Source organism: Vidua macroura, chromosome 4 (assembly GCF_024509145.1).
Source record: "Vidua macroura isolate BioBank_ID:100142 chromosome 4, ASM2450914v1, whole genome shotgun sequence".
Lineage (NCBI taxonomy): Eukaryota > Metazoa > Chordata > Aves > Passeriformes > Viduidae > Vidua > Vidua macroura.
Window position 1 is genome coordinate 16,113,445 of NC_071574.1, and position 27,734 is coordinate 16,141,178.

The window sequence follows — 27,734 nt, forward strand, 5'->3', positions numbered from 1 at the left end:
GCAGCAGATTAGGCAGCCACCAGTGAGGTACATGCTGTTTTCAGATGCTCACATTATCCATTTGGGAGCAAAGGCACCAAACAAAGTCAGCAACATTGTTGACACAACTCCTCCTGCCTCTCCTAGGACCTGGTACAAGCTGCCAGAAGTGAGTGTGTAACCCTTGTGGCTGTAGAAAGATAGATTAAAAATCAGCTCCCTGGTGATTCAGAAGACTAAATGTAATACTAAAACCAAGTGACTCATTTGATGTAATTTTAGCTGTGATAGAAACTTCTTCTATACCTTAAGTGAAATCCCATAAACTTTCTATTTTGCTATAGATACCTAAGTACAGTACCAGTGACAACTATTGCTGTCCTCACTGATCTAATGGAAGGACAACAAATAATAAAACAGATCATAAACTATACAAATGGTATTTGTATTCCAACAAAAATTGATTTAATTCATCCCTTGCATTGGTTTTACAGCCTCACATGAAGTATCAGCTATGCTAAAGGCTGCAGAAACACATGGCCATGGAAAGCCCCTGCCTCAGAAACCTAAGGGTGTGCAACCTGCCAGTGATGAAATGTAAATAGCAATTTCAGAAATTGTGATAAGTACCACAATTATTGTGGTAAGTACCACATTTGGTCCCAAATGTGAAACCAAAAAATTCTCATAAAATTCTCATAAAACATAGAAACTCTTCTACATCACTAGCCCACACACAAAATCCTGATTTTCAGTCCATTTTGCACCTCTGTTATCCAGTCTCACATGGAACCAAATGTGAAAAGCTAGGTACTTACCACACTTTGGACCCAACAGCTCTTGCAATACTCACTAATATCCTGAGAAATACAGCCTCACTTCTTCAGGAAGGCAGGGTGATGCTGACTCCAAGATATTTGATGGGAGAATCTAAAAATCCATTCCACTGTTTTGCTCTAACACTTTTCTTCTTTTATTTACCAGAACTAGTTACCAAAAGGTTTTGAAAAGTCCAGGTGCTCACATTAGCCAAAGCTTTAAAAAAAAAGAGATGAGGAGGAATGAATAGGCACTGTGGGGAAAACCCCTCCATGAGACTGTTGATGATTTGGGATCAGCAATGGTACATTGTGAATACTCTCATTCAGATTCCCTTGGCCAAACAAACATCAACACCACAGATGTCTTCAGGGGTAGGCATGAAAAGCGAAGGAGAACATGGAAGGATCCTGAGTATGCCATACCCCTCCAAAATAAAACAAATGCGATAGTCAGAAACGGACATAACAACCTCTTTTCAGTCTGACTGTTCTCATACATTTTCTTCTTGAGTATAATTAAAAAGCTATGCAAATCCTTTCTATTCATTTAGCAATGCTGCAGTGAGCCTCAGTTACAAACTAATGTCTTACACATTTTTCTTTCACATTGTTCAGAACAGTGAAAATTTAGTGGTTAGATTATAATATCAATGTGATACACAAATAAATTCTATTCACTGTATTTACTGTTTAATTTTTTTGTTGCTCTTTCACAATGAGATTAACATTCCTTCAATACCAGAATATATCTGTGCATTCCTAAATGCCCTGAAAACAACTTTTATGTCCACTGCATAATCCCCTGTACCACTAAAATATTCCTCATGTGATATATTAAAGAAGAAATTCGTATGTTCACTACTAAGATTCCAAAACATCAGAACTAAAATAATATGTGTACTTTTTATATGTGTACAGTTTAACAGGTATGAACCCAAAACCTAAACCCTAAAAGATAAAATTAAAAAGAACCAAACTAGGCAAAACATGTCTTGAAATTCCACATAAGATCCCCAAGACAGAGGAGAAGCAAGCATTGTTCCATTATTTAATAAGGAAATTGCAGATCATTTTGCCTGACATCAGCATCAGGGAAAATGATGTAGAGACTGGTACAGGAAGAAATCAGTGTACAATGAAAGGATGATAGTACAATTAACGCAAATCAACACAGAAAATTAGTTTTGTCAGGAATAAAAAAACCTGCCTATTTTCCCATGAGACCATGAATTAGATTGATAAAGTAAACTCCTGTAAGATTTCATTAGGGCTTTGGCTCACAAGTCTACAGGGTTTTTGATAAAAGCCCCAGCAGTGTATACTATCAGTCTGGTCCATACTAAATGGACCCAAATCGTACTGAATGATCTGAACAAAAAATATAAAATTATTGATGGAAAAAGCCACAAATTACAAAAAGTTATAGAGATAGAAATAACATGAAGGGCAGACCCTTAAATAGACCGACTAAGAATACTCAGTGAGGTCTGGCCTATATTTTAACAGAGAGAAATCCAAGTTTTTTATTAAAGGAACAAAGAATATCTCATTTAAAAGACAGGAAATTATTTTTGAAAAAGAGTTACTGTGAAAATAAAGGAATAGTACTAATAGGCCCAAGCAGACACACTCCCAGAGCGAAGTGTAGGCAAAATTTTTCTTCTTGCCCAAGGTGGATTAAACCATGACACAGGAGTTGGTGCTACTACACCTCTCTGTGGTTTCAAAAAGATCATTACTGGGAGAATGTCCTGAAAAAACAGCTCCAGAAACCCAAGGGTTTTACTGAGAGAAATGATGCTCATTTGTGATGATAGGGGGGCTTCAGAAACCCCACTTGTTAGGTTAACGTGTGAGAAGTTCAACAGAGAATTGTGGTATATGAGTACAGAAACAGGAGAGTGAATGCCCAAATTGCAGTGGTATGTACTTGAAAAAAAAAAAATCTGACTAATTTTTCATTTATATCATTTGCCACTGAGTCTCCATCTCCAAACAACCACAACTAGGAAAACAAGCCCCTTATAATTTGACTCAATATTATCTGTAAGACTGGGTAGAAACCAAATACTTCAATTCAAAATCACAATTACTAGTAAAAGTACTAGTAAGAGCAACTGCTAATTGAAAATTACTACGTAACAGCTAAGAAGTTCTTTAAAAATAAGCTAAGTGTCATTGTAAATGAAGAAAGGGTTTGATATGCCACTGACAAGCGCCTGGAATGAATCTGCCCTACACATTTCCTACTTACCCTCCATCTCCCAAGCAAAATCCTCCAAACCCTATGCATACATTATCCACCTACATGTTCACCTACCTGCACCAAACCCCATCACTGCCCAGACCGGTGCCTTTCAGCAAACACACACTAAGCCTGGCAAAGTACACATTGCAGGACAGGCACAGAATTCAGCTTGATCAATTGGAGATGTATTGCAAGCACAGGATGAAATTAAAAATGTTCAAGAGAAAGAAAATACAGTTAGGCAGAGGTAAACATACAGGCAGCACCTGAGTACATGGCAAGTATATAAAAAAAGGGAACAGAGAGTACAGAAGTCAATATCAGGCTGTTGCCAAGAAGGCATGAACAAGGTGATGGTATTAGCAGGAACAGAGCTTGCAAGGAACCCAAAATATTCCTTCCACTTCACTGGAATTTGATCTGTGTTCAGATGGATTACTTAATCCTAGCTTGGTGAGACACTGCAGGAATGGGAGAGACAATCTAGGGAATGCCCAAAGAGAAAATGAATGATCAGAGGGCTGGAAAACATGATGTTCAAGGAAGAACTGAAAGCTGGGGCACAACTAAGCTTAAAGGAGAGAAGGCTGAGAAAAAGAGGGAGACTTGCTAACAGCTTTCCAACTTATCCTTAGACTTCAAATAGAAATCAGAAAAAGTTCAAATTTGAGCATACTGATAGATTTAAATATCAAATGCTAACTTGTTAAACTCAAATCCTAACTTACATTTTTCAGGAGATAAAGTTTGACAGCGTTTTCAAGACAAATATCCATGCATTACAAACAGCTTTGAGAAGCTGCTGCTTTCCTGACGCGAACAATAATTTTGCCTGGTACTTTGATTGACACAACTGCTCAGTCACATTTAAATCAAAATAGGAGGAAGCTACTATTTTCCATGGCTTCCTGTAGGACATATGCACTGTTATCCCAGAGGAGAGGGCAGGTTATGTAATTGCTGAGCAGCTCTGGGGAAACATTTTCAGCAATTATTTGGAAATGACTGAGAGAATAAACTTATAAGACATTCTCATAATTTAGTGTTTTCATCACTAAATAACTATTAGATTTTAAATTAATTGGGTTTTGGTCACTATTGCATGCTCCTTATGCAATGGAATGAAAGGGGAATGGAAACTTGCCTCACTAGTACTAGGATTCTTCCACTGCATGTGTATGAAAGTGGTGGCTAATAAAGAACTGGAATAGTTTCCTCTGCCTTATCATATTCTAGCCTCACTGGCCATATAGTACAGTCCTAAAGCTGATTTAGGAGCAAAAATGGACCAACTGTTTTCCAGATTTAAGAGGTGGTAGAAAGACAGCCAATTCCCACTTCATAGCAAAGCTAAATGCTGCTCCAATTCATCTAATGAATAAGTCAGACAAGTTAACAATGTTGACATCTGATATGCTATTTTTTTCTCTTTTAAAGGGAAATGAAATAGAATTATATTACTTTCAAATAAATTTAAATAAATATAGAGTTCTTTGAGCATAAATTATCACATAAATACTTTTCCTCTGGTTACATGCTTCCTTATTTATTCTTACTAATTATCCTGAGTTAGCAGAATTTCTAATTTGTGTGCCTTGAGCATACAGAAAACAACCTCATTTTTTAATCTCCTTAGATGACAATATTTGCAAAACATCAGATGAAAGATTTCAGCTAAACAATTTTTCCATCCACTAGTCCTGCAGTAGCACAGCCTACTGATGGAAAACCTTCCTGGCTTTGACACTGAGCTCTCAAGCAGCTTCTAAACTTGAACTAGACATATTTATTTGTGTGTCATAATACAAGCCCTTCTCAGGTTTAGAGCTACTCCGCATCAATTCTATCCTCTGAGCCCTGGAAACAAACTGGAAAGCTGGGAAAGAGCTAAGATACACGGAGCTTTTTCAGAGCACTTGGGAAGCCAAAATTATGGAAGACTTTTTCCACTTTGACCATTCATTCTTTGTTATGCTTGGCCTTCATCCCCTCCTGTCCCCTTAAAAATGAAAACAACATGTTCATTATTATTCATGGAAATTCACTGGATACGGGGAAGGCATCCCTTCCCCCCCCCCCCCCCCCCCCCCAACTGTTCCATTTTTATTGATTTTGGGAAAGACTGTGCTATTCTTTGCTTGGGTAGCAATCCTTTGAACTGTTGCTTTGCCACTGAATTCACCACTGATCATCAGGAAAATAATCATTTGCCTTAGCGTCACTGATTCTTATCTGCAAGCTAAATACGGGCCCCAGCAGCAGCAGTTGCAGCCACGGGTCCCTGCTCCTTGTGGCACAGAGTACAGGGATGCTGGATGCACCTCAGCTGGCCTGGTATTTAATGTTACATGTTTACAGTGCTCCTTGGTGCAACCTCTGTTCCTGACTGGGGGCATACTGGATGTTACCACAGGATAAATGCTTATTTCTATTAGTGCTACTCCTAATTACATGAAATGAGATACTATCTATTGCAGCTGACATAATTGCATTGACCATTACCTTGTTATTCTCCTATGAGACAGAGAGAAAATACTATCCTACTTTTTAAATACCAGTAATTAAATTATATATTTGTATTTCTCCTTTTGTAAACAAACTCTTTCTGCCTCTTTACAAAAAAGATATTTCCATGTGTGTTGGTCCTTCTTGTGTTTCCTGTCTAGATCACCTCTGATGATTCTGCAATTACTTTTCGAGACTGGATGAGCAGTACCATGATCAATATTCCATATGAGACCATTCAGGGAATGACATTTCAGCTACTTATAAAATCTGCATTCTATTATTGTATGTTTTACATACAATTGCTATTATACTTAGGCATTTTAACACAGTGCCATTTTCCAAAACCTCTGCCTAGCTTAGGAGCTTTAACTGCCATGTCTACTGTAGCCTCAGAACTCTTTTTCTGAAATGAAATGGTTAATGCAGAAATTTTTGATTTACACAATGGGTTTATTTTTTTTCTAACATACCACTGTTTCCAGGTTTTGGCACTAAACATCTGCTTCATTTATTACCATGTTGTCTGTTTATGCAGTTTGCTTGGTAATTCTGTATTTCCCTGTTGAAGGACTTGTCTTTGCCTTGAACAGCAGCTTGACTCATGCTGTGTGTAACTGGCTTATGCTTTATCTTCACATTTGCTCTCTGGTCACCATGCACAACATTTCCCCTGAGATTCCCTTTACAACAGAGTAATGTTCATGTAAAACCTCCCTTTCTGTGTGCCTCATATTATGCACAAACTCTCACAGCCAGAAGACACACGTGTCCAAGTCAGTGCTACACACAGATGTGACACAAAAGCTAAAACTTTTCCCTCGAGCTCATGGACAGGCTCTGAATCCCTTTGCTGTGAAGTTCCTGATGCAGCCCCTTCTCAAGCTGCAGAACCCCACCTCTCTACATACAGGAGATATGTCTCTGTATCAGAAGTCTATATACACCTGAAAGGGGGTTAAGAGCAGCAGAAAATATTTCATAAAATAGCTCTCAATTCACTACACAGGAGAATAATTTTCAAGACTCTGTAGATTCCCTTTCCCTGAAACATTCTACTATTATATTTATCTTACCTTGCATGTGTGGCAACACAGAAAGCCATAGATATGCATTAGACTTTGTGAAAGGTGAATTGTGAATGCAGAGTATAAATTATTATAAATGTCTGCACATGCACATCATAGAATGGAACTACAATACATGAAAGTGGTGCTCAGTGTTAACCAAAATCACAGTCCCAGCTGCCTAATTTTGAGAAAGTAGGAGCTGTGTGTTGAGCATCCTCAAAGCTAAGCTGTGCTTGTTCAGAGTCTAAAAGGGACAGCCGCACTGTAGGCATGAACGACTGTAAAGCCAGGGGTTTAGTACTCCTATCCAGGCTGAGGTCTGTCAGAGATCGCACATTGACACCCGACAGCAGAACCCTCCAAAGCGACTCTCGATTTGTCAAAAAGACACTTTTTCGAAGCAGGCGGGGCCGCGGTGGAGGTGGAGCCGGCTCTGCCCGCTGAGGGACCGGTAGCCGGGCCGGAGATGCGCTGAGGTGCCGCGGGCCGGGCTTCCAGCAGCCCGCACACCTGGGAGCGGGGCGTGGGCTGGGAGCTCAGGGTACCGCAGCTGTAAAGCGAGCCGGGCCAAGAAGGCAGCGCCGGCAGCCGCGGCAGGAGGCGGCAGAGCGGTGGCGGGAGCATGGAGCGCTGCGCTCCCCCCGCGCCGGAGCAGGAAGCGGTGGAAGCGTGGCTGGACGATCACGGCGACTTCACCCGCTCTTACTTTGTTAGAAAAGCTACGAGGTAAGACCGGAGCGGCGGCGGATAGAGGCAGTTCCTTTTTTTACAGGAAAACCTCATTCTTTTCCATTTCACTTTGCTGCCTCCAAAGAAAATAAAAAGAAGCGATTCCCACCCCACCCCCGCCGGCCCCGCTCTCGAAAGAGCAAGAATTGAAACCACCACGCAGCAGCTCCGTCCGGCTGCCACTGAAGGACACATGCGGCGCTTCCCGGCGGGCTCTCGCCTTCAGCCCCCGGCCCGCGGCCGCTCTGCGGTGGGGAGCGCCCGCCCGGCACCGCGACAGCTCAGGGAAGTTGTCCCAGCCCTGAAGCTCCCTGTCCTGGGCTTTTAATTAATTGTGTTCTCCTCGATTCAAAACAGACATGATCAACTTTTCGTGAGTAGCGAGCAACTGTGTATTCCCCCGCCCTGCGAAGTAGGTAGAAGCCTCAAAGAGCATCTGATGTCTTTGGGGAGGGCGGGTTATGTCAGTGCTGTCATCTCAAAACAAAGAGCTGCTCTTCAAGGGCTCCGTCACCCTGTGAGTTCATCACCTTTTTTGACATGAGGGCGGCCCCCGGAGCGGCGAGGGCCACGGGTTAAGCGCTGATGCGCCGAGCGCAGAGTATTCGAGACCGGAGCTCCGCCCGAGGAGGGAGGTTCAGGAGCCTGCCCAGTGGGGAGAGCGCCTCTGGGACGCTGCGCCTTCCCCTGGGAGGGAGGCGGGGGTGCAGCCCGGGCAGGGCGGGATCACTGCCCGGGGAGCGGACGCGCTGCCGGCAGGGGGCGGCGCGGGGCCGGTGGGCGCCGCCGCTGCTCGGTGGCGGCCGCTCCACGTTCGCCCCTTCTCGGTGCCGGTTCTTGCGAAGAACCCAATGTTGAGGACCTGAAGAGCTCGTCTGGGCATTTTCCCCTCTTGGCTTGACATGCTGCCTTTTGGAGATAAGACGAGGTATTTGCTCACTGTTGTCACACACTTCAACAGCGGGACTTCAAGTTGACTTGGAGTAAATTCGGCTATTTTTAGAAGTGGAGTCAGGTTTCCATTTTGAATATTTTCCGATAAACAAAGCCGTGGGGATGCAGAGCCCGGGCGATCTGCAGCTCTCACGGTATATCTTAGCAAGAGCTCGGGTTAGTAAGTCCTGCGGTTGGCTCCTCAGACACGGCGACTCCGCGGGCTCGCTGCGCTCCCGAGACGCTCGCGCCATCTGCTCACCACTGCCGATTTGCTTCTTCCCCGAGTCACTTGGCGGGGATGGATGCATTCTGAATGAGGTTTTGCTGCTGCTGCTCCTCTCTGCATGGGATGGGGCGGTAAGAAGAGAAATCCCCATTAATAATTGACTCGCAGAGAGCTAGAAAGCTTCAGGGGTCACCTGCTTGCTTGTGACCATCTGTCAGGCAGCCCCCTTTCTTCTGCTTCTGCTTCCTTAGGTTTATTTAACAGGAAAAAAAAAGCCTTTAAAATGTCTTTTAAGTGTTCAATTTTTTTTTTTTTTTTAAGGCTGTACATAGCTGCAGGATGCATAGATGGAAATCGTTAACCTTGATGCTCTTCCAGAACACCAGTGCATGGTATGGCACTGAAGGGCAGCTTGTTTGCCCAGGAAATAGGGTGCTAGCAGCTTTCAGAAGCAGCATTTTCCCAGTTCAGCCTATCGCACTTCCTTTGGAAATATTGAACAAATAGAAATGCTAATTAATAGTAACCACTGTGTCAGATTTGTTTTCCCCATGGGCAGGATGGGTTAGCTCTTTTTTTTTTTTTTTTTTTTTTTCCACTCTGAGGCACAGTTTTGAGTTTGTGCCGTTCTGAAAGAGGCAGTACTTCAGAAAATACAATTCATTCGCGTCTCCATGATGGTAATGTCTCTGCAGTTAGAGAGTGGTTTGTAGAAGACTGTTGACTTTTGAGCCCTGGCTTTGCAACAAATCTGTGATGTTTCTGAAATGACGGAAATATTGCAATTGTCCCAAAACTCTCTTCTCTGCTGTCTTGCATGGAATGTTCTTTGTCCTTACCGTATAAATAGAAAACTATATAAAATAAGGAATACCTCTCCTATGTGTAAGTTTGTATTTGAAAAGACAAATTACTTCATTGTATATTGGTTCAAAGATGATAACATGTAGAGCTGAGTGGTTTGAAAGAACAGCCATACTTTTTAAAGAGGTTTAGTGTTCCAGTTGGTATTGTTATTTAGAGCTTGAAAAGAGAAAATCCTATAGTCTAATACTGTACTTTGTTTTAGCTGAATTTTTGCAGAGCAGCAAACATTGAACAAAGACTATGCTGTTAATGTTTTGCTACTTAGCATTGTATTTACTCTCTCAAGTAAAGCAGGGTTCCCTGAACTAGTTTCGACACTTTTCTGATCGTAATTTACTGCTTCTCTTTTTTGTTTTGTTTCATAATATGCCGAAGTTCTCACAGGTCTTGGAAGCAAAAGATCAAGAAGTTAGTTAATCTGGTATTTTACAGAGCACAGAGGCATATTCAACTGCACATTGTGAGGCACAATTGCTAATGGATAAAGATAGTTTGTGTGTCCGTTTCACAAAAATTTCTACATAGAAAACGATCACCGGCTCCATCACTTATGACTGTGTAATACAGGCTGTTTCCACTCACATTAATGAGCTTTGAATTAGTACCTAATTTAGCAATTTTATAATGAGTATTGAATAGTTAATATATTTTTTTCTGCAATTAATTAATTCCCACAGTGTTTTATATGGTAGTTCTGTTGGTAATTTCCAGATACAAAGAAGTTTTAATTAGGTGTCTAAACAATACTTAGAAGATGTATGCTTTGTGATTTTTTAAAATATGGGGTTAGGGTTATCATCTCATATAATTAAGTAGTTGCCTCCTGATCCAGTTTGAATAGAGCAGTTTGATATTAGTATATGTTGTTGTGATTTGAATAAAAGTATTTTCTGGTGAGGTAGCACTTTAAAAGATGTTTCTTTCTATTCACAATTCATTCATAAAGTGACGACTGTTGGAGTCACTGTCCTCCCCAGTCCATGTTCTGGATTCTTGGAGAGAAGGGCTGCAGGTCATCAGCTTAACAAATGTGCACCTGTGTTCCTCTCTCCCCTCCAATGTGTTGCAGAAGATGAGCACATTCCAAGGGCTTACACCTCGTATTTTGATCTGCAATGCCTCGAGGTTGGCAGTGTCTGCAGGAAGGCCTCATGCCGGCCTTATTCCAGGCTGGGCTGGCTTTATGGATATTCTCTGATAAAACTGCATTGATTGACTTCCACGTGAGCAGTGTGAGGCTACCATCCTACAAGCGTATAATCCAGGTGAATAGCTTTGAGTCCTCCCTCCACTGAGTAGATGAACTGGGATCCCATGAGTAGGAAGGTATGGAATGAGATATTTATTGCTTTATTTTGTACCAGGGAGGCGAGTGGCATGTGGAGGCAATATAAATAGCTGTTATCTGTGAGGCGCTGTTCCAGGATGATCAAAGCGCAGCACAACAAAGGGGAAGTGTCACCGGCGCATTGGGGACAAGATGAATTTGGTTCACTCAGTGAGGCTGTGCTGGCTGACAAAACTTCTGGCTGGAGAGTTTGGTACTGCGCACCTAAGGGTCAAGAGTTTTTAAATGCCTTGCTCCTATGAAGTTTAAGCTTTGCTTTTTTTTCCCCCGGGTATTGTTATTTTTCCCTTCCCAAAGTTTTAGAATTGCCTATCGTATTCTGGCTTCACAGAAACATTTTCAAGTAAGGTGATTCTGCTTTGTTGCTGCAACTATGGTTGTTCTAACTAAATGCTATAAAGGCATAATCTGCTGGGTTTTGGGGGTTTTTTTTGGGTCATGTTTATGGCTAAATTCATTAGCCTTTTTGTCTTCCTGAAGTTTTATCTTTTTACATCCCTTTAAAAAAACAACGCGTGCATTGCCATGCTCTAACATCACACTTATTTCAGCCCACTATGGAATATTTCTGTACTTCTGACTTCCTGTTTGTCCCTGTTTTAAAAATATGGGAGTGATTCTTAGTGCTCTTTGCACTCAGAAGCAGCAGGCTGCCAAAACAGTCAAAGTAAAATTTCTCCTCTCAATTAGAAGTAACTGTATTCTTACAGGCAGCTTTTAACTGATTCCCTAAATGTATGGTGTGACGAAGGCAAATTATTGATCCAAATCCTTTATGCCCTTCAGTGGAAATAATATTATTTTGTTATAAATACATCTTGGCTTATTAGCAGGTTTGAGAAATATTTATAAATTAATTAAGGTGGGGCTGTATTTGGAAAAATAAATGTTCTTAACAGTATGGTACTTCACAGTGCTTCACTGAGGATTCCAGAACTGGTGTTTACTGGGAAACTGTGCTAAAATTCAGATATTACATTACTTGAATATATCAATTACATTTATTACTTGGAGAAAAGTCAAGCACAGTTGTTTGGGACTTTTTTTTCTTCTTGATGGCTGGTGGACGATCAATTTGTAATGGGCTGCCTGCAGTACTACATTAGTCAGGACATTTGCCTTCTAGCCTCTGTCTAGAGGGCTTTTTAAAATGTCTTTCAGTCTGAGACAGCTATCTGAAGTTGAATCTCCTAAATATTATGTGTCACATGCATGCTGAGTATTGGTAATGCGTGTGTGCTGATTTTTTTATCATTGAATGAAAATTCTGATTTTCAAAGACAAAGCTATTGGAGGTTTTCTGCACTGAAATGTGCTGTGGCCTGTGTTTTTCTTTAAAAGGTGTTGCATACCAAAAAAAAGTAATAATCCTAAAAAGGCACAGGTATGAACCATATGTACTCCTAACATGAGCTTGGTGAGTAGACAGTGGGCTTTGAACTTCCATGATTGAAGGACCCCAGTAGCACAGGATCCTGTGCAGTTAGTTGGGATATGCTGAAAAGGGGACTGGCTTTTCTAAGTTACCCAATGTAAAGCATTTACAAGAAGGCTGCAGACCCACTGATTCTTGGGACCATGGCTTGAAACCCACAGGAAGCAGTAGTGTTAATGCAGGGGACCAGAATATTTTTTCTCACTTACTTGGTTTTATTGGATGTTTACCAAGCTTTTCTGAGAACTAAGTACAGGAAAAAAAATCAATTTCTGTGTGAATCTTGCAAAGTTTCCTTGTTGGTATAATGATGTTCGTAGTTATCCCACTTATAAACAACGTCTCCATATCCTTCCTTATGCCTTTCATGATAACAGCAAAGCTTTAAGATGATCCCAAAATGTTTTTAATTACTGATTCAAAAAGCATTCAGGAAGCTGAGGAATGTTACCTGTATTCATCAAGTTGCAAATGTGATTGACTACTTCTGGCATTTGTTGCTGGAAATAAAGTGAGGTGAGTGCTGGAGTATTTTGAAAACAATCTCTAAAACAGCAATTACTGTAGACTGAAGAAACTGTCATTTGAGAAGTGATAAGAAACCATTTACTAGTAATTTACATCTTAAAATTCCCCCAAAGCTCTAAACTGAACTCCTACACAGAATCTTTGGTATGGAGATGAACTAGTCAGCAGAAACTGTGAGTAGCTACAAGGAGAATGTGCTTTCACTCAGTTCTGCTTGCCCTATGCGATAAAGAAACAAATGGGTGTGCAGAATACATTAATTAAAAAACACTGGTAAACCGTAGAAGATGGGTAGAAAATAAGATGGGGCAAACCACCCTGGCAGTTAACATCCCCTTTTTGCCTCCTTCTGTTTCAGGCTAACTATTACCATATTACAGTACTTTTGATCTTTTGATCTCCTCTGCAGGAGACTCAAGAAACTTCAACACCTTTCTTTGATTTCTAAGTTATAAAGAATCATAGAGGTTCTGTATTGGGAATCTTATGAAGAATCCTCATGTGTGGAGGATATAGGCAGTACATTCTTGACGTGAACTAATATGCTACCACCTACGTTCATTTTCACTATTAAATAATTTTGGTTTTGTCATGGAAAAATATAGTTAATAAAAGGACGGTATAGAAGTATTTATTTTCTTTACTGGAAAAGAAACATACATAAATTTATATTGAATACTTTTTCATTTATATGATTGACTTTAAGAAAACTGTATTTTAAACAAGTCATTAAATACAAAAGGAGCTATTTGCAAAGTGCTGGAAAAGAAGCCCTACTCAATTAGCCCTCATGGATAACACAATGGTTGTAATTTCACATTGCCACAAAATATCACCACAAAATTTGCTTAGTAAAAGATATATATTTGTGCATTATGGATAACTCACCCCAGCAGAGAGAGCCATCCCAGAGCCTCTGCACCTACAGTTATACCTAACTACAGTTATACCTAACGTCTGGTTTAGGAATTCAGGTAGAAATGAAGTAGTGCTGAAGATCTACATGAGGTCTCCAAGCTCAAGTGAATTTAACTCTTAATCCATTTTTCACTGAAATTACTGGTCTTGTTCTACTGCTTTCCCAACAAAACCATTCGGTACCTAGTTATTTTTAATTTTTTCCTTTTTTTGGGCTTGGAGCAAGAAGCAAACTTACAGAGAAGAAATAAAGGTCATGTTTTAGAATTTCAACTTTAATCCCCGAGGATTTATTCTGTCTGTCTTTATAGTGCAACTAGAAAGTCTCTTCTGTGGAAGAAAGCTTTCTTGTAAAAAGTTAGTTGAAATTAGGTTATTAAAGAAAACTTGAAAATAGCCAAGAATAGCCTGTCAGTGTTAGTTTTCCAATTTGAATACTTTTGCTACAAATAATAAAGCAATCTCTGCCTTATATTTTTTTAAAAAATGAGCATTCAGACAAAATGAAAATATCATCATTCTAAAAAGTTATTTCAGTCTCTCATGAGCATGGTTTGAATCAAGAATTAATGTTCTAAATTAAGAACTGTATCCAAACAGAAGTAATTTGTGCCAATTGAAATGTTTAAAGCTAAATGTATGCTAATATATTTAACCGAGTTGTGCTAAAAAATTGACACTGTCATACTTCGTATTCCAGAGCTGCTTGCCTACCCCTTTGAGAAATGGCATCTCCACTAACTATAATTGGGAAGGGTTTAAGGAGAAACATCTGGTGTTTTGTCAATCTACTCTTTTAGTCAGTTTGAAAACACTTCTTTTATAGTCAGTTTACTGATTCCATCTAATGAGGCCTTATACAATTTATTTAAATCTTTCCATTGCTAGAAAAGAGACAAAGCCACTTAGAATGTGATTGTGGAATAGGAAATACGAGAAAGAAAATGGGCAGGCAAGTATAATATCCAAATGGCTTTGCATTTCAAACTCCTTTGCTAAAACCGCATAGTTCTGGAGTTTTTGCTAATGCTTTACATGATTTTTGTGTCTAAATTATGTCAAGATGCTGGAGAGAAATTTGAAGACATCTAGTGGTTGTTTTATGGAAGGCAATTGAGAAAACAGTTATGAAGTTTAAGCCTGAAATATTGATTTCAGCATTGTCAGGATTAGGCTACAGGAATTCAGACACTTGAAAGCTGGCATTTTCTAGTAGGCAAGTTTGTAATCCCTCTCCTGAAGTACCAATAACTGCTGCTTTGAATGAAAAATTAGCAGAACAGTCCACGCAGCTACTAAAACATCATATGTATCTATGAGTGGTTTGTGAGTGACAGAGAAAACAGGGAATTATTTGCCGTTTCATTGAAAGCTACTTATCGCTGTGTTCTGTTATGGAACTGCAAGTGTTACGCTTTCTTTGTGCAAGGTAAGTAACATGCAGCTTTTACTGTTGCATCTCAGTGTTACCTTTACAATCTGTTTTTTGTACGTTTTCTCCAAAGGTGCCAAGCAGTTGTGCTGAATGGTCACATTGATGAGTTCTTACATAGGCTATATGTAAGCAAGACAACCGCAACCTGGCTGTTAAACACCTTCACTGTGCTGGGTTGTTGGGTGGTTTTTTTTTTGAGAAGTCTGCTGTGTACTTTGAAGATAATCACAATGAAGCAAAGATGGGTACGATAAATTATTTAATATTCCTGGTGTATGAGTAGCATAGTGATTAGTGTTGTGTCAGTATGGTTTGATGCATATGGCGCAGGAAATACAGCAAAGTTGTCTTCAGCTCCACATGTGCCCTCCTGCATGACCTGGCTCAAGACATGTTGCTTCCTTGTGCCTGTGTTTTCTCAACCATTGATTTTTTTGTTTTTATTGCCTATTAATACTGAAAACCTCTTGCTGTAGGGACAGGTCTACTTTCTGTGCAGCATTAACAAATCAGGGCCAAAGTCTTAATTCCTCTGAAGCTTGCAAGGTCTTGCGTAATGCAGATTACATGTTCTTGTATATAAATAGTGATAGAGGGGAGGATCACACCATCTTTTTTTTTCCTTCAATGTTTTGCCTGCCATTGCATTTTTATCCCCTTCTTAGCACAATCGCTTCAAAATTCCTCTCCAGTTTTGTCATGTGGTGATGAAGTCACCAGCCAAATTCAGCAGTCACTACTGCCATTTTTTATAGAGGAAATCTTTCTTTGGAAATCTTTGGATTTGGCGTATAGGAGTGACTAAAAAATAGTAACTTCATATTCTACTATTCTTGTTCATGAGCTCTGAGATAATTACATCTTTCTTGAGTGAAGGTTCATATTAAAGGATCATAGTGCTGAAAAGGTTGCATCCTGGTCGTGAGGCATATGGGTCCTGTAGGTCTTCAACTCACAGTGATTGCCATGGTGGGATAAGAGACACTGCACTGAGTTTAACTGTCTGCATGGGTCACTGTATCTGCTCCTGCAACTTCTAAACTACAGCCAGGGTCCTGTCCTTACAATCAGCTCTTGACAACGCCAATGCTTACTGAAGACTGTTCATATGAAAGTCCCAAGTGTTGGTTTCTTCCTGCAGTCCTTTCAAATGACATCTTAATTGTACATGGCACTCGCTGTTAATTTCCAGGAGCCTCACTCATGGCTCAGGACGTGTCTGGTGTTGGATATCTGCTGAGCTAATTCTGTGCTGTGAGAGTACTTGTGTTAGTCATAATACCCTTCTTGTCATGCATTGTTAAATAGGACTGAGTGTCAACAAGTGGACACATGTCAAGACACCGAGAGATTTTAAATAGAGTTAGAATACATCAGCTCATGCAAAATGCTGGTTCTTCCACCCGTGTGTGTAACTGGGTGAGTAAAAGGAGCTAAATAGTTTCCTTGTTAGAAGAGGCATTTGGGAAAGGTCACCGAACACTGTTCTTTTTCCAACTGAATTTGAATGGCTTTCCTGTTACCCAAAGTAAAATGCTTAAAAGGCTTGAAGTTGAAAGCCATGCTATAACCAGTTTAGTTAAGGATTTGTTGTTGTTGTTAATCTAAAGAGATTTCTGAGAATCATGCACTCTGTTGGCAAATTATTGAACCATCACCCAAGAGAAATTAAAGGACAGGAATATGTTACTCATAATTATTCAGCTCCACATATAGTTCTGTTCAATGTTTAAATGCTTCATAAACAGTGCTGATACCCAGCAAGTAGTTCAGTTCTTGTTAAACATAATTCCTTTCATGTGAAAGGTTTTACAGCTGTGTTCCACATCCTTCAATAACCTCCATAAGAAATGGAGGTTATTTTACACAGTAAAAAGGCAAGAGGGTAAAAAACTAATGATCTCACGGCCACAGTTTGAGAACAGGTATTAGCATTCAGAGTACGTTGTTCTTACTGATTGCTACTGCTACACCATTAAGGCCTGGGGAAATCATAACACGACACTGCAGAATAAATAAAATGACAGGTTTCTACTGATAAATCAAATTTCTGCTGTAGTTTTTTCTTTATGCATGAAGGGTAATGGATTCTTTCTCTGCCTTGCATCTTGTATCAACATATCCACATATGTAAATTCAGTGTAAATGAGGAAAAGGGAAAAGGATGGCTTTTTACAGTCTCCTTTCCTCAGGAATAAGTAGGCAGTGAATCAGATTGCTCTGCAAATTGCTGTTGCCCAACAACAGCACAGGTTCATTTCCAAACATGCATTCAAATATGTGCATTTTCAATTACATGGCTTCTGAGGCTCATCAGTTGTTGGAAAACACCCTCCATCTAGTACTATGTCATTACTGCTACTTTTCAGTCTTACCTTCCATTAATGCCAGTACTCAGAAACGAAGTCAGCACACACGTGAACCTGGGTCGAGTCAGCAATCTTCTTTAAAACTATACATTTTCCTATACCTACCTTCTTATGTCTGAGGTTTAAATGCCTCCAGCTGGTATTTGCAGGTTCTTTTCTGCAGCCTTAGTGCTGGATGATAGTTTTGTTTTGGAGAAGCTAAAATTTCCAGGTAACTTTTTATTTTGAAGAGATCAGAGTAAAACAAAAAGGACCCACATATAACACATCTGCTAACAAGAGTTAGCAGCACTGATTTTAGAGGTTGTACTGTATCTACATACAGATTTTGGTATCTTTAGCTTTTTAATTTTCTTAAGGATATATTTGGTCATTTTAATCGAAAATATTTATTCTTTCTCATTCAGTCTAATAAATGAAAATTCCAAGTGCAACCAAATGCTAGCTTCTTATTTTGACTCTCAGTGAAACAACTTTTGCACATGTGACTCTGTCCTATGCAAATCATATTATGCATTGCAGTAATGAATGGTCACAGTTCCCACATTTAATGTTTATTCTGTTTAATTAATGGAAAGTAATATTGTTGAAGTCAAATTTCTTGTAATATATTAGTTGTGCTTTGCTTCACTTCAAGAAACACTTGCATGAGGTTAATGCACAAAAATAGGTATCACTGCTTTACTAAAGGAGTATATTTGGTTTTCAATAATTCAATTTTTATAGCATTTTTTGGTTTTTTCAAATTTTTATAGTATTTTGTTTTCCTACAGTTGAGGTCTCCAAATGGTATGTGATTGAAGAAACTCTTTCAAGCCTTCCTAGTATAAGTCTAATGAGTTTCCTTTTGTAGATGGCTTGCTATTAAAAATAATATTGTTGGACTTTAGATTTAATGGATCACTTTGCTTTAAGGGTTAGTTGTGCTTGCAGTATTGCATCTTACAGCAAAGATAAAGGTGTGCTGTAAGGAAAATAAGATTGTACAGTCCTTTTTATAGGTAACGTACACCGATGTGTGTAACTGATCAGTGGCTGACTACCCTGACTCAGTTCAGCTTCACTCTCAGAATTCCTGTGGTCTGCTGAGCAAATAAAAAATATCCCAAATTTAAAACATGACCACCATGAAAGGTTTCCAAGAGATCAGACTTGTTAACAGGATTTTTGCTGTTCCTAGGCTCGTATGTTATGTAATACAGCAAAAACCCATTTCTTCTAAGAGTAGGGCATTTGCTGTGAGGAATCCTTGACACTGAGCAAATAAAATAAAAAGCCCTGTATTAAAAAAAAAAAAAAAATCAAACAAAAGGCAAAAAAAAAAAATTTGAAAGAAAAACCCCTCAGATTTTGGATGAGAAAATGGTATCATGAAAAAAAAGTACACTCATATTATGATGATATGCGGTATTTAGTGAGGACATTATTAGGGTTGGCTTTCTAGTGCTAAGTTAATTTGAGAAGCACAGTTAAATAATTGAGATGCGTGGCATTTTTTAATTGGTGGTGAGCACTTAAAAATACAGTTTTAGGGTTTTTCAGTATTTGGGGTTGAGTGTCATCTGCAAGGAAAGGAAATAGGAGAGATGCATGAAAACAGTCTATTCTTATTTTGGAGGGGGTTGAATTGGTAATAATCATGTTTCTTTGATGGTTTTTAAGCAAAGCTTTTATGCTTTGAGTCCAACCAGCATTTTTTTTTAACTTGGAGGGCAGGGAAGTTAACTTAAAAACAGTATATTGGCAACAGAAAAATAGGAAGGACTGTGGGTCTGAGAGAATTAAAGTTTGAAATTATTTTTTAGAGGTTAAAACCAGAAAGTTTTGTCTTCAAATGAAGATATATGTCTTATACAGAAATCCAAATCTTAGTAATGGAAAGGACTGGAACTTTTCAGTCACAAAATGACGGTGTAGACTTCTGATCTGTACTCTGAAAGCTACAGCATAAGTGGTCCTCCTCTGTCTTATTCAGGTATTTCGTCTAGGCAAAAATAGCTTATTTTTTACAGGGCAAAAACTGTTAATGCTTAATCTGGGCTATGTGCTGCATAAAATTGGAGAATATTGATATAGAGGAATCTAAAGGTGCATCAGTATCCTCTGTGTGAAAAGGTTTAGTTATCCTCTCAGTGTCAGCTTCCAATACGTGCTAGAGGATTTTCAGTTTACATCATTCGCTGTATTTCTGGTTTTGTTTTACAGAGAAATGGTTAATGCATGGTTTGCTGACAGAGTTCACACCATCCCAGTCTGCAAGGAGGGAAGCAAGTCCCAGAGCGAAGCCTGTGCCTGTCACCAGCCTGCCTGTACTGAGACCACCAACTCTGGGACACCAGCAAGGAAAATCTCCGCTTCTGAATTTGACAGACCCTTAAGGCCTATTTTTGTCAAGGACTCAGTAGGAGCAGTGAGCTTCCTCTCTGGCTCTGACAAGAAAGAACAGATGCCTTTGCAATCTCCAAGGATTGAGACCAGTGCAGGGGATCAGTGCTCGAGACTATTAGAACTTGTGAAAGATATTTCTAGTCACTTAGACGTCACAGCACTTTGCCATAAGATCTTCCTACACATCCATGAGCTGATCGCAGCCGATCGCTACTCCCTGTTCCTGGTGTGTGAGGACAGCTCCAATGAGAAGTTCCTCGTGAGCAGGCTGTTTGACGTGGCAGAAGGATCCACCCTGGAAGAAGCTTCCAACAATTGCATTCGCCTGGAGTGGAACAAGGGCATTGTGGGTCACGTGGCAGCCATAGGGCAGCCTCTCAACATCAAGAATGCCTATGAGGTAAGCCAAGAAAATTTATCTTCAGCAATTCTTGAAAAAGAAGACGCTGCCACATTATTACCTGCTGGAATATTGCCATTTTAGTGCCTGTATTTGGTGATGTATTGACTTAAAAAGGTCAAGATGCAAACTTGACACTATGGTTTTGGTCATAATACATGTATTATAGATCCATGTGCACACAGAAACATGAAGCTAGGACTAAAAAAATGAGAGTTCTGTTGAGGTGATTATTCAAAGTTCAATACTAAGGTGAAGAAATGAAACAAGCAATCTCTGATAAAAGCAAAACCACAAACCACGTTTATGAAACTGTGTTCCTCTGTGGGCACAGATATTTTAGTTTATTTCTGTAATTTCTTCTAGATGATAAAAGGTAAACTAGGCCTGGTTAATCCATGAGCGTATTTATTAGAATGATGGTCTAGGCTCAAAAACAAGGCTTCTCCCAGGGTTTGGGGTTTTTGTTCTTTATAGCAGTGGTCTTAATCTATTGGCCCTCATATTCCACACAAATGCTTTTCTGTTGTTAACACACTGATAGGAACAATTTTATATAATTATTGGCTGGTAATGAAACCTTTGTTGTCCTGGGTGACAGTCAAATAAAATATTAAACTTTTCTTAATCTATTAACCAAGGAAGAAAAAGAACTGGTCTTTATGCTAGTAGTCTAATAATTGCATTTTTTTCTTGTATCAGGATCCAAGATTCAATGCAGAAGTTGACCAGATCACAGGGTATAAGACTCAGAGCATTCTCTGTATGCCAATAAAGAATCACAGGGAAGAGGTAAGTTGCAATCTTGGGATCATTTAATGTAATATTATTTCCAGTCATGCTGATGCTTTAAACTTTCATTAGCTGGCAGTCATCATATTCCAACCATTTTTTTTTTTAAAGCAAGACTGCTTATGTTTGTTTAGACTGTAATTTTATCTTATCTAGTTGAGTAATGTAAGCCAAAGGGAACTGTCAGGAAGAGTTTAATCCCAAATGCAGCAGTAGAATATATGTATTTAACTCCAGAAGTGCTGTTCCTGCTTCCTGTACTCAGTATCTGTCAGCATTAAAGTTCTCTGCACACTTACTGGTCTATCTCAAGTTGTGATTAAGTTACTGTACTTCAGCTTAGCTTGTATCTATATTGCTTAATTCAGAGGGCATAAAGTGGGTTTTATCATTTTCTAAAAACCTGATTTTTTTTTTTTACACTCTTTTAACTTAACGTGGTTCCTAATTTATTATTTATGAGCTAAGTGCCTGACATCAGGCATTGAAAAACACATGGTGTCAATGTGATTCAGAAAAGTCATCCTTAAAACTTAAAACACTCCTCATTTGAAACAATGTGAATCTGGTCACTGAACTCTTGCCCATATTTCCTGTCCATGCTGCTTCTCATGGGAGCTCTATCATCCTGTCTCATGCTATTGTAGTAGGGAGAATTCTTATTATGGGCTAACAACACCTTCTTGCCCTGAGTATTTGAAGAGGGAATTCAGTAAAGTCCATGAACGCAAATGAATGGGGAAAAGAGGAGATACACTCTTTTGGAGTAAGGAAAGTATGGTTGGGTTTTCTTTGATCCTGACTGTAGTGCCCTTTAGCCACATCACCAGTTCTAGAATACTCATAAAATATAAGGCTCTCTACACAGTGTGTCAGAGCTTTGAAATGGAGATTTTTCTCTCCTGGAATTAATTTATTTTTCAGAGCATTTAGAGTTTGCTTCCAGAAAGCTGAAGCTCCCAAAAAGAAAGGTTGCCAAGATTGATTTGAAGACATCATACCTTTTTTCTGCTCTTCCATCTTTCACTCCTCTTCTAGAGTGTCACCTTGACTTCTACTACACTGAGCCTTTTTTTAAAATTAATTTATTAAACTCCTGCATTAACTTGTTTATTGAATCTTATTCTAGCTGACCCAGATGATTGGTCAGTATTTCCTTTCTTCACGTACTGCAAATTTCAGCTTAAATTATTTTGTTCCATTCTTCCAAGGACAGCACTTGATTCTTTCCTACTCCCATTCCTGCTTAAAAGTCTTCCCCTTTCTACCTGGCAGCAGTCACTGCTGGCCCTGGGCCAGGAGATGAATGAAGCAGATGCCATGTGAAGAACTGTCAGGGATCAATGGTCCGTGTCAGGCTGATGCAAGGCTTCCAATTTCACCCAAGCCATGCCATTTTCTTTTTGTCAAATGGAAAAAGATGGTATGTCCCACAGAACTGGGTACAGTAATGAGCTATGAAGCCCTGCTGCCTGGGGAGAGTGGAAGTGCTCACTTCTCACCAGGTGCTGGTGGCAGGTGAGGAAGCAATGAGAGCTGCAGTCTGTTTGTCCAGTCCACCATGACTTAAGGGCTGAATAAACCTGCAATGGGCCATGTCTTTGGCCAGCTTCCTCCTCCTGAGCACATCAGCAAGTGGAAATGAAGTGGGAATTTATTTTGACAAGTTCAGCCAACGTGAAGTTTGAGGAGTCTTATATTCACAAGCAATAATTTGAAGGTTTTAAACTTTAAGATTTCTTACAGGAAAGGATGGCAGCCCCTATTTTTTTTCAGAGTTTTACAGTCTCTACCAGAAGGTTTTTCTCATTCTCGCTGTAACAAATGACTGACATGTTTTTGGAGAGACACTGGAGTCAGTGAATCAGTCCTTAATTTTCCACTTTCATTCTGCTGCTTTTTCTGTTTAAAAATCCCCCAAACAACAAAACCAGAATACTGGCTCCTCCCTGTTAAAATAATAAATAGATAAAATTTTTAAATCCCCAAAGCTCCTCTAGAAATATTGAGGCCTGTGAACGCTGCCTTAGCCCAGGATGTCAGCAATCGCAGTCAAAAGATGATTCTGGAAGACATCCAAAAACAAACACTGAGAAAGAGGAACAACTGGAGCTTTCTGTTTGTTTGTTTAATATTCATGCTATTTTTTTAAAAACAAAAGAGTCAGTAATGGAGAGGAGGAAAATCTCATGCTGATTACTAAATCCTCTGGGCCTGCTGAAGTACGAAGATTTTTCCAGTAGATGTTTTTCACATTTGCCTATATTTCCACAAGGCATGTGAGAAACCAAAGTCTCATTTAAAAATAACAGCTAGTAAGAAATTCCATAAATGAAAACAATTTGATTCACAGAAGAGCTCATGGAAAGGACCCAGGAACTAGTAACAATGAGACACATTGCAGTGCAGTAAGAGGACTTTACCTTTGATGTAGTTTTCTAGACACTTGTAAACAAACAGTCATTTTGACAGGACTGGATAGAGAATAGACATCCTTACTCCATTCCTCAGCTTAAACCAACTTATGGAGCTCTCCAGGAGGTTTGGGATACCTGGAGAATGGATGGTTTCTGAAGCACAGAGCCATCACAGCTACCATACATCTCCAGGAGTGACACAATTTTCTGTTATTGATGATTTTCTTTTTTTTTTTTTTTTCTTTGAGCAGGACATAGTAATTTTCATAAAAGGCAATTTCAGTTTAATTTCTACTAAAATCAGTAGGATTTTCTCATATGGAGCTTTTAGCTGAATTAACTGAGATGTCTCTCCCAGGCTGTGAACATGTAAGATTGAATTTCCTAGTAACTGGCTAGGGAAATGTTGGGGTTTTTTTCTGGCAATGTTTATTCAGTTGTTCAGTTTGTTGTTTACTGGGCCCTATCTCCTGTCACTGGGAAGTTCTTCCCAACAAATCAGGGGTGCTACTTACAACAGCCTTTGAAAATCCCCTGTTGAATTTTATGGTGTAAAATGGGACTGGGTACATCACCTTTAGCCAGCTAAATTTTCTCCCCCAGCGAACCTTTCAGATAGCACACATCCCAGTCATTGAAAGATAGAGCAGGCCTAGCCAAGCTGATGTTAAACAGACTCAGTTCCAGCAGCAGTCTTGCTGCGGGATTATGGAGATCAGTAATTTGCTTCTTCGATGGCTTTTCAGCTTATGCTGAGATGCACATTATAGTAGCTGGACTGCTGCAAAGCGTGGAGGCTGCTGCTGTCATGAATGATAAAAAGGGACGTGAAATTTTTGTCAATAAAAGATGAAAGTCTGTAAATACAGTTCTGTCATTGCCTGATAATTTTAGAAGCTTTAATCCAGCCTCTACAAGTCCAGGTGAGCAAAGTAAAGTCAACACTCTTTGTCTTCTGTAGTGGGTATGTTCTCTTATCAAAAATGTCACGTTTCCCATTTCTGTTACATTTCTTTGGCTTTGACATAATTTTCCTTCATGTGCCAGCAAAGTAAATAAAAAATATACCTCCTTAAGAAGCAATATTAATTACATCAGAAGTCAGCTTAAGTAAGAACCTACTGAAAAAGGCACCAGCTGCCTTTAGAGCTAGAACAGCTTTCACAGAGTTAGGCCTGTAAATTTAATGTGCAAAAAACTGCAGCATGAAACCATCCATATAAAATCCAGAGCACAGTCATCAGCACTGAAGTCATCAGTTGTCACCCACTAGGCACTCTAGCCTGCTACTTTTAGAGGCAGGACTCAGCTATTGCAAGAAAACAGTGAAAATGAAGTTATCTGGTGATTAGAAGAAATCTCTCCTTGTAATGTGGATCAGGATTTATTAAATTGGAAAAGTAGCACAGCTAGAAAGGAAAGGCTAAAGAACAAGTAGAAGACTGGAAGATCACCTATGTTACCAGCAAGAATACAATCAGAAAGCTGTGCTCAGATATGGTAAAACATGTGTGGGCATATGAATCAGCAGTTGATGGAAGATTTGTTCTTCTTTGGGACTGAAAGTAAGGGAACAATTCCATCATCAGAATTGCTTTTTGTCTTTGCGGTCTATGTCTGTATTAGGTGTTCTGAATGGAAAATAGCAAAATACTTGGTTTCTGATCCAAGGGGAATTTCCTTCTGCTCACCCCTTACGCCCTTCCAATAGGGCAAACCTGGAAGAAGGCTCTTGTTGGGAACTGCAGGACTCCTCTAGATAAATTGTGTTCTGTAAGCCCACCTGCCTAGCCCAAATATGAGGAAAAGCTCAGGAAAAGGAGCTTGTAGCACTCCACAGTACACTGATTACTTCAGTGATCAGGCCATAAACTCACAGATGACAAAGCATAAACAGACCCTAATGACTTCAGTCTTTCCCTTAGCTTTGGTTTTATTCAGTCCAGAGTAGTACCGTAAGCTTTTTTAGTCCCCTGTCTAGCTGAGCTCAGAGCAGTTGGTGACTTTTGATTCAGTTTTTCTGCTTGTGCAATCTTAACTCCCAGCTGGAGATCACAGATTTGGCTATTGTTATTTGTGATTTGTTCAGAATAAGTTTTAAAAATGAGGATTTGGGTTTCATACTGTGCTTAGTATTCTCTAAAATGCGGGCATATGTTCTCCATGGCCCCAAATGCTACCACATGATTGACTTTTGTCCTAATTACATAATTACTTTAGTAACAGGAGCAGATCCTCTCGAGTTTCCTACATCTTCTCCTAATTACCTGGTTGCAGGCAAGACTCCAATGGCTAAAAAATGCCTCTCTGAAGCTTTTTCTCATTACTGTCTCTGCACCATATTCTATGGAGTTTTGAGAAGTACACTGAAATTTTAACTGACATAAATGAAGTCAGAATTTGGGCCAGTTTAATTTTTAAAACTATTCACTTTGTATGAAAAACAAATGGGCACAACACAAAGTTGTTTGGAAGCTTAGAATGCCACTGAAACAGCAACTAAAAAGAGGAAGGTTTGCATATGCACAACATTTTCATCCTAATCAAGTCAACATGAATTTTAGCAGGTTTATTCTCTTTATTTCCTCCCCCTTCAGTTAAAAGCCTTTATTGAAACTCTGTATCAAAGATCTAAAACTGATCATTGCTCTTGGAATACCTGCCTTTGTTAACGTATCTGAAACCTGGAGTGCTGATGAAAGGAGCCTAAACAGACTTTTTTTTTTTCCTGTATTAATATGGTACTTTTACTGTTTTCTTATAACTTTTTTTTTAAGCACTGCACACTTTCCTTTCATGGAGGGGATGTATTTAAACAACCAACATGAAAGTACTCACCTTTTGGGTGAAAAGCCTCTGGCCTTGTTAAGGTTGTCTTAGCTCATGCTGGATCAAAACTGGAAAAAAAAAATAAATCAGCACCCAGGGAAGACAGTGGTATGAGAAGAGATCTAAGCCTTAATTTTTGCACATGTAGATTAACATAAAAGCTGGTTAAGGGGTTTGCTTTCATTCAAAGTCTGCCAGAGGAGAATACAGGCTGGTAGTACACTGTTATTTACAGAAAGGAAGTCCACTGGATGAGAACTATTCCTCACTGAAGTAAGTACGAGGTTGACTGTGGGGAAAAATGGGATTCTATGGAATTGAGCTTTATTTCAGACAGGCATTTTTGAGCCCACAGTTGGCAGTGATTCATGTTAAAGAACCTTATTTAAAAGGCCTTACTTACAGCATCACTATTTTGGGAATGCTGGGCTGAGAGATAGTAAATTATCTTCTTTTCTGTTACAAAAATAAAACCACATCTTCCACAGTTTAGCAGTTACAACTTTACCATGAATAGTTAAATACGACTCTTTAAACATACTCATCACACAATTTTCCTCTGATAGTGTTTATCCTGAAAAAGCAAGATGGAAAAAACCCATCATTAGCATTTTGCATTGGTTTTACATTAATTATACTTCAAACAAAGGAAGTTCTTTGCAGATTTTTCTATCAGTTTTTGTAATCATGCTAAAAAATCTGAAAATACCTAAAAGCTTTGCATTATACTTTGTCAGATTAATACTTTGTCTCAAAAGGAATGGAAACACAGAATTATATTAGGGAAAGGCTAAGGTCTTCAAATCCTGTAATCTAGGAAATATTTCTACATGAGAGAGAAACATTTATTATCCTAACAATTTGATTTAATAGTGAACCAAACAAATACCTGTAGTGATCATTTATTACCTTATATAAATAGGTCTAGAAATGGAATCCAGTGACAGACCCCTAAAAATTACATTATTTCTCCATTTTGAATACACTAGGTTGTTGGTGTGGCTCAAGCAATCAACAAGAAATCTGGAATTGGTGGCACTTTCACTGAACAAGATGAAAAGGTATAAAAGCTGGATGCTTATGTCTCTTCTGTTTTCATAGGGGAAGGGGGATGGATATATTTTTAATTTTCCTGCTGCTCAGAAATTTTTAAGTTATTAAAAATTAAACATCTGTGAGAAAGTGAACATTCCTGGAAATAGTGCAAACATTTCTCTTTATGAGGCCATGAGAAATGTGGATGTGAAATAATTTAATTTCTAGATCACCATGTCATATATCTCTGAAACACAGGCTTACTCTACTGGTATGCATTGTAAAACACTTTAATAAATTTCAATGGATATAATTTTTAATTACTTGTTTCTAACTCTCCTGGCAAGCCCAAGAAACACAATTTGAACAATGACATATGTGGAGTGATTCTATTTTAAATACCATGTCACTTCTCAGTATAGTATTTGCCGGAAAAGAAAAAGCTTCAGGTAAATTATG

The 27,734-nt window shown here is 39.1% G+C and overlaps 1 protein-coding gene across 4 annotated transcripts in view; it reads left to right on the forward strand.

Annotated features, from left to right (window-relative positions):
* Positions 1-7,259: 7,259 nt before the first annotated feature.
* The window catches only part of PDE5A (phosphodiesterase 5A), a 50,163-nt gene continuing 29,688 nt past the window's right edge, over positions 7,260-27,734 (forward strand). For 3 of the 4 annotated variants that reach the window (XR_008436684.1, XM_053975151.1, XM_053975152.1), the window contains exons 1-4: positions 7,260-7,349; positions 19,620-20,202; positions 20,905-20,994; positions 27,230-27,301. Coding sequence is in view for 3 of the 4 variants with exons in the window: in XM_053975151.1 (XP_053831126.1) it covers positions 19,624-20,202; positions 20,905-20,994; positions 27,230-27,301 (741 nt within the window). In the remaining variant the exon portion in view is untranslated. Of the gene's footprint in view, positions 7,350-8,164; positions 8,281-19,619; positions 20,203-20,904; positions 20,995-27,229; positions 27,302-27,734 lie in introns of those variants that run through there. The other variant, XM_053975153.1, reaches the window with a different exon arrangement.